Raw genomic sequence first — 6,011 nt, 5'->3', positions numbered from 1 at the left:
CAGCACAGAGGGCTCAGGCCGCCCTGCACGGAGCACAGCACAGAGGGGTCAGGCCGCCCTGCAGCAGGGCTTGGCCCCAGAGCCGCCCTTGGGCCTCAACTGTGCTGCCCCGGGGGGGGGCCAGGTGGGGTGGGGAGGGGGCGAGCGGGTACGCATGAGTCCCAGCCCCACAGTCTCCTCCACACTCGCCCTGTGGGGCCGAGGGCTCCCGGGCTCAGCTGGGAAGCGTCTAAGCCCGGCACTAGCTGGGCCTCGGCAGCCTGAGGCAGAGGGTGAGGTAGAGGCAGAATGTGGCCAAAGCAAAGCAGGGGGTGACCCTGAACACCTTGCATGGGAGCCATGGGGTGGCAGAGAGCGCGGCAGAACAACACAGACACAGGGGCCGGGCTGGAGCGGGGCACGGCCGCACAGCCAAGGCCACCCAGGAGAGAGGCAGGGAGCAGGGCCTCCTGCCAGCTGTGGTCTGGGGTGTGGGTGTGCCCCTGAAGCCAGCGGGGCTGGCACGCATCTGGGCCCGAGGGGAACGTCCTTGATTCCTACTGAGATTCCTGCTCACTGTCTTTCCGTTTCAGAGTGCATGGCCGGTGGGAGAGCCCGTGTGGGGCCCTGGCCGGGTGTCTGCCCTGCCAGTCCTTGAGGGCTAAGGGCTCAGATAGAACCCTGAGGCTCCATGGAGGGTGACACTGGGGTGGACAGGCTGAGGACTTTCAGTGGGGTCTGCAGCCCCTGCATAACTGGACCCTTTGGGGCATCTGGAGCTCAGGCTCCCAAGGGCCTGGGGTGCACAGAGGGTCTTGGAGGCAGCCCAGAGGGGCTGGGCTGCCTGTGGCTGTTGGCAGAGGAAATCCCGCTCGGGGCCCTGCTCCTCTCTGCCCACCAGGTCTGTACTCCCTCACTCCTGCGCCTGGGGCCTCATTTTCCACCATTTCCAGGGCTGGCTGTTTGCAGGGGCTCTCCACTCAGACCAGGCTCTCTGCAGCCTACCCCTGTGAGGAGGAGCCTCCAGGAACAGCCTGTCTGCCTCTGGGGCCGATGTCTATGCACTGCCTGCTCTGTCAGGATGGGCCCAGCCCCATTTGCCCGTGGCACTGCTGCCTTCAAGAGGCTGGGCACGGGCAGGGGCTTCCCTTGGCTCCAGGCCCAGGAATGGTGGCCATGGTCAGAGTCCAGACCTCCAAGCTGAGACAGAGGGACAAGCAGAGCTTGGGCACAAAGCCCCACAGAAAGTGACACGACTGGACAGGGCAGAAGTTCCTGCCAGAGGCACTGAGGGACCACGGGTGTGCGAGGGCTGGGACGCGTGTGCGTGCGTGTGTGTGTGACTGTGTGTGCATGTGTGTGTACATGTCCACGTGTGTGGGTGAGTGTGCACATGTGTCCACGTGTGTGCGTGTCATACACACGTCTAATGGAGGTGCACCCATATCTGGTGTGCGCGTTGCACACCCATGTGGCCGTGGGAGCAGCTACAGGAGCGGTGAGCATGGGCTTGGTCTGCAAGGATCACAGGGACTTCCAGAGGCCGGGTGGGGGCAGGGACGGTGGTGGAGGGTGGTCTGGGGGTGGGGACAGCACAGTTGCGGCCCCGGCAGGCGAGACCAGCGCTTACTCAGGACAAGTGTCTTTGGATGGATGTTTTTATTTCTAATTTTGATAAAATGCCACGTGTCACCCCATTGACAAGGTTAGTTTGTACACAGGCACACACAGCGATGGGTCAGCCAGGGGCTGCGTGATCCACCGGAGGGTGGCGGCCCGGTGGTCAGTAGCAGGTGCTGGCTGTGTCAGACAAGACCAGGGACACGTTGTACAGAGTGGGTTTACCGGTGGACTTGTCCACGCTCCTCTCGGTCACCACGTGGGGCAGGGCCTCGTGGCCTACAACACAGGTGTAGGTCTCCCCGGCACTCCATTCCTCCTCGCTCACGGTCAGGGTGCTGTGGACAAAGTAGAGGCCGGGGCCTTGCGGCTCGGGTGTCGGGGCACTGGTCACGTAGCTGTTGGGGGACACGGGCTGCCCCTTCTGCAGCCACTGCACAAACACGTCTGGGGGAGAGAAGCCCTTCACCAGGCAGGTGACCGAGGCCAACTCCCGCAGGCTCAGCTGCTCCCGGCTTGGTGGCAGGACATACACAGATGGCATGTGCTTGACAACCTCTGTGGGAGGAAAGACAGTGGTGAGCTCAGGCAGGGGGCCACTGGGGAGAGACCCCCAGAGGCCCTGGAGGGTCCTGGGGCAGAGGAGGAGCGGGCCCCTACCCTTGGGCCTGGAGATGGTCTTCTTCAGAGGCGCGGGCAGATCCGTGTGGGTCACCGTGCAGGTGAACTGTTCCCCTGACTCCCAGTCCTCCACACAAACCGTGGCCTCCCCCATGGCACTGAAGGTGATGTTGGGGTGGCTCTCAGAGATGTTGGTGTGGGTCTTCAGAGGCTCGCCATTCTGGCGGGTCCAGGAGATGGTCAGGCTGTCGTAGGTGGCCAGGTCTGTGACCAGGCAGGACAGCTTGGCCGACTTGGTGAGGAAGATGTCGGCAAAGGAGGGGGCGATGGTGAAGATGCTGATGCCGACGGGTGAATCTAGATCAGGAGAGAGTTTGTGTCAGTGACCGGTTGGGCGTGAAATCAGGCAAAGGTGGAGATTTTCCCCAAAGAACACAGGCTGAATTCACACTGAGCCTTCCTGAGCCCCAAGGACCCACTGGAGGGGCATAATGGGCCCCCACCTCCCTGCCCTTGGCCACTCTGGGAAGCCAAGGCTCAGGGAGCTGCTGGCCCAAGTGGACACCCGTGGTGCGTGTGAGGGACCCCCACCCTGAGGGGCTGCACTAGGGGCCAGAGCACTCACTGGGGGTGCACATGGAGGACACGTTCTTCTCGGAGATCTCTCCACTGTGCTCCACTCGGCAGGTGAACACGTTCTGGCTGAGCCAGGCGCTCTCGGTGATGGTCAGCATGCTGAGGACCCTGTAGGTCACAGACCCGGACACTTTGTCCTCAGCCTCCACCTTGCTGGTGTCGATGCCGGACTCGATCTGCTTTCCATCACGAAACCAGGACACGGAGATCTCCCTGGGGCTGAAACCTCTGGCCTGGCAGAGGAGCTGGGACGTGCGCTGGCTGTTGCCGGAGAAGGCGTCGCGGGGCGGGATGAAGACGGTCACGTTGGGGGACAGAATTCCAACCAGGGCTGGGAGGGGGACAAGGTGTCAGCTCACGTGGCCTCGCCCTGCCCTCCCGGCCATGGGTAGGAGGCCCTGGCTCTCACCTGGTAGGAGCACTTTCACGGATTTGTTACCGTTGGGGTGCTTGACCTTGCATGTGAGATACTCATCAGAGCCCTGGAAGATGTCCACGGAGGGCAGGAACACCTGGGAGGTAGCCACGTACTTGCCCTCTCTCAGAACCGGAGGGAAGTTCTTGATGTCCTGGTTGCCGACCTCACTGTTGTTCTGGTAGTTCCAGGAGAAGGTGATGGAGTTGGGCAGGAAGTCCCGGGCCAGGCAGCCCATGGCCACCAGGGTCTCATCAGATGGGAAGCTCTCACAGGTGATGAGGGGGAAGATGTTTGGAGGGGACAGACTCTCTGAGGACCAGAGAGGGACAGGAGTTCAGTGACAAGGTGTCTTCTTCCCATGCTCCGCCAGGCAGGCCTGAGCCAGCCCCGTGGCCCCCTCACCCCACTGCCACAAGGGCTGGCCTCACGGCCTCCCCAGCCTGGACCAACAGTGCAGCGGGCAGCTGGGCGGAGGCCGAGTCCAGTCGGGAAAGGGAGGCGCAGCAGCCCCCACCCAGCCGCAAAAGCCCAGCTCTGCACTTGCGAGAAGCTGGGGGAAGACGTGACCTCTGCCTTATCCTCGAGCACTCTGGTACCCTGACTCCCAGCTCAGGATGGCTCGGCCAGTGCTGCCTTCCCTCTGAGACACCAGAGCCAGACTGGTACGCTCAGCTGCAAGCCCTGTGAGCTGTCTGTGACGCAGGTTGAGGGCATCAAGAGGAGCCCCCCAGCCAGGCCCCTAGCTCTGGCCGGTGTGTCTAGGGTCAGTGGACGGTATGTATGTGAAGAGTCGGACCATGCAGACTCCCCTTGGCCTGTTCTTAGCACAACCGGGTCATTGAGGTCAGACCAATGTTAGTCAGGACAGTCCAGCAAGGCCAGCTCAGCCCAACTAAAACTGAATGGCCCAATGCAGGTGAATCTAGCCCAAACTAGGACATCAAACACCTCTGAGCCAAGCCAGCTCAGCCAGTCCATTTTTGCTGGACCAGCTCAGTGACCCTGGCTAATCAGCTAAATGCACCAAGCATAGCCCAACTCAGCCCAATTCAGCGCAGCCCAGCTCACCCAGGCCAGCTCAGCCCAGCCTGGTTCAGCCCAGCTCCATCTAGCTCAGCTCGGCTCACCCAGACCAGTCTAGTTCAGCCTACCGCAGCCCAATTCAGCCCAGCCCAGCCTAGCTCAGCTCAGCTAAGCCCAGCTCCATCCAGCTCAGCTCATCTCACCCAGCCCCCTTCAGCTTAGCCCGGATCACCTAGCCCAGCCCAGATCAGCCCAGTTCAGCTCAGCTCAGCCCAGCAGAGTCCAGCCCAGCTCAGGTCAGCTCGGCCCAGTTTAGCTCAATTCAACCCAGTTTAGCCCAGTTCACCCAGCCTGGTTCAGCTCAGCCCAGCTCACCCAGACTGGTTCAACTCAGTCTACCTCAGCCCAGCTCAGCCCAGCCTAGCCCAGCTCAGCCCAGCCTAGCCCAGCTCAGCCCAGTTCAGCTCAGCTTACCCAGCCCAGCTCAGCTCAGCCCAGCCCAGCTCACCCAGCCTGGTTCAGCTCAGCCCAGCTCAGCCCAGCTCACCTGAGCTCATCCAGGTCAGCTCAGCCCAGCTCACCAAGCTCAGCTCAGCTCACCCAGCTCAGCTCAGCTCACCTAGCCCAGGTCAGCTCACCCACCCCAGCTCAGGCTAGCTCAGCCCAGCTCACCCAGCTCAGCTCAGCCCAGCTCAGCCCAACTCACCCAGCTCACCTGGCCCAGCTCGCTCAGCCCAGCTCACCTAGCCTGGTTCAGCTCAGCTCAGCTCACCCAGCCCAGCTCAGCCCAGTTTACCCAGCTCAGCTCAGCTCACCCAGCTCAGCTCAGCTCACCCAGCCCAGGTCAGCTCACCCAGCCCAGCTCAGCCTAGCTCAGTCCAACTCACCCAGCTCACCCAGCTCAGCTCAGCTCAGCCCAACTCACCCAGCTCAGCTCAGCCCAGCTCACCCAGCCTGGTTCAGCTCAGCCCGGCTCAGCCCAGCTCAGCCCGGCTCAGCTCACCCAGACTCAGCTCAGCCCAGCCCAGCTCACCCAGCCCAGTTCATCTCAGCCCAGCTCAGCCCAGCTTACCCGGCTCAGCTCAGCTCACCCAGCTCAGCCCAGTCCAGCTCACCCAGTCCGGTTCAGCTCAGCCCAGCTCAGCCCAGCTTACCCAGCTCAGCCTAGCTCAGCCCAGCCCAGCTCAGCCCAGCTCAGCTCAGCCTAGCTCAGCCCAGCTTACCCAGCTCAGCTTAGCTCACCCAGCCCAGCTCAGCCCAATTAAGTCCAGCTCAGCCCAGTTCAGCTCAGCCCAGTTCAGCTCAGCCCAGCTCACCCAGCTCAGCTCAGTCCAGCTCAGCTCAGCTCAGCTCACCCAGCCCGGGTCAGCTCACCCAGCTCAGCTCACCCAGCCCAGGTCAGCTCACCCAGCTCAGCTCAGTTCAGCTCAGCCCAGCCCAGCCCAGCCCAGCATACCCAGCCCGGGTCAGCTCACCCAGCCCAGCTCAGCCCAGCCCAGCTCACCCAGCCCGGTTCAGCTTAGCCCAGCTCAGCCCAGCTTACCCAGCTTAGCCTAGCTCAGCCCAGTTTACCCAGCTCAGCCCAGCTCAGCCCAGCTCAGCTCAGCCTAGCTCAGCCCTGCTCACCCAGCTCAGCTCAGCTCACTCAGCCCAGCTCAGCCCAGTTAAGCCCAGCTCAGCCCAGCTCAGCTCAGCTCAGCCCAGCTCACCTAGC

The 6,011-nt window shown here is 62.8% G+C and overlaps 2 gene segments (V, D, J or C); both read right to left on the bottom strand.

Annotated features, from left to right (window-relative positions):
• The window catches only part of LOC141371981 (Ig delta chain C region secreted form-like), a 19,237-nt gene that overhangs the window by 8,614 nt on the left and 4,612 nt on the right, over positions 1 to 6,011 (bottom strand).
• Positions 1 to 6,011, bottom strand: part of LOC112818699 (immunoglobulin heavy constant mu-like) — a 10,708-nt gene that overhangs the window by 505 nt on the left and 4,192 nt on the right. The window contains 4 exon segments of the C gene segment in view: positions 1,825 to 2,157; positions 2,260 to 2,577; positions 2,846 to 3,187; positions 3,266 to 3,583. Coding sequence covers positions 1,825 to 2,157; positions 2,260 to 2,577; positions 2,846 to 3,187; positions 3,266 to 3,583 — 1,311 coding nt within the window.

The sequence above is a fragment of the Callorhinus ursinus genome, unplaced genomic scaffold (genome assembly GCF_003265705.2).
Source record: "Callorhinus ursinus isolate GAN/ISIS: 27379988/994484 unplaced genomic scaffold, GSC_fseal_2.0 scaffold166, whole genome shotgun sequence".
Taxonomy (NCBI): domain Eukaryota; kingdom Metazoa; phylum Chordata; class Mammalia; order Carnivora; family Otariidae; genus Callorhinus; species Callorhinus ursinus.
The sequence above is the reverse complement of the archived record's forward strand: the minus strand, read 5'-3'. Positions and strand labels throughout refer to the sequence as shown.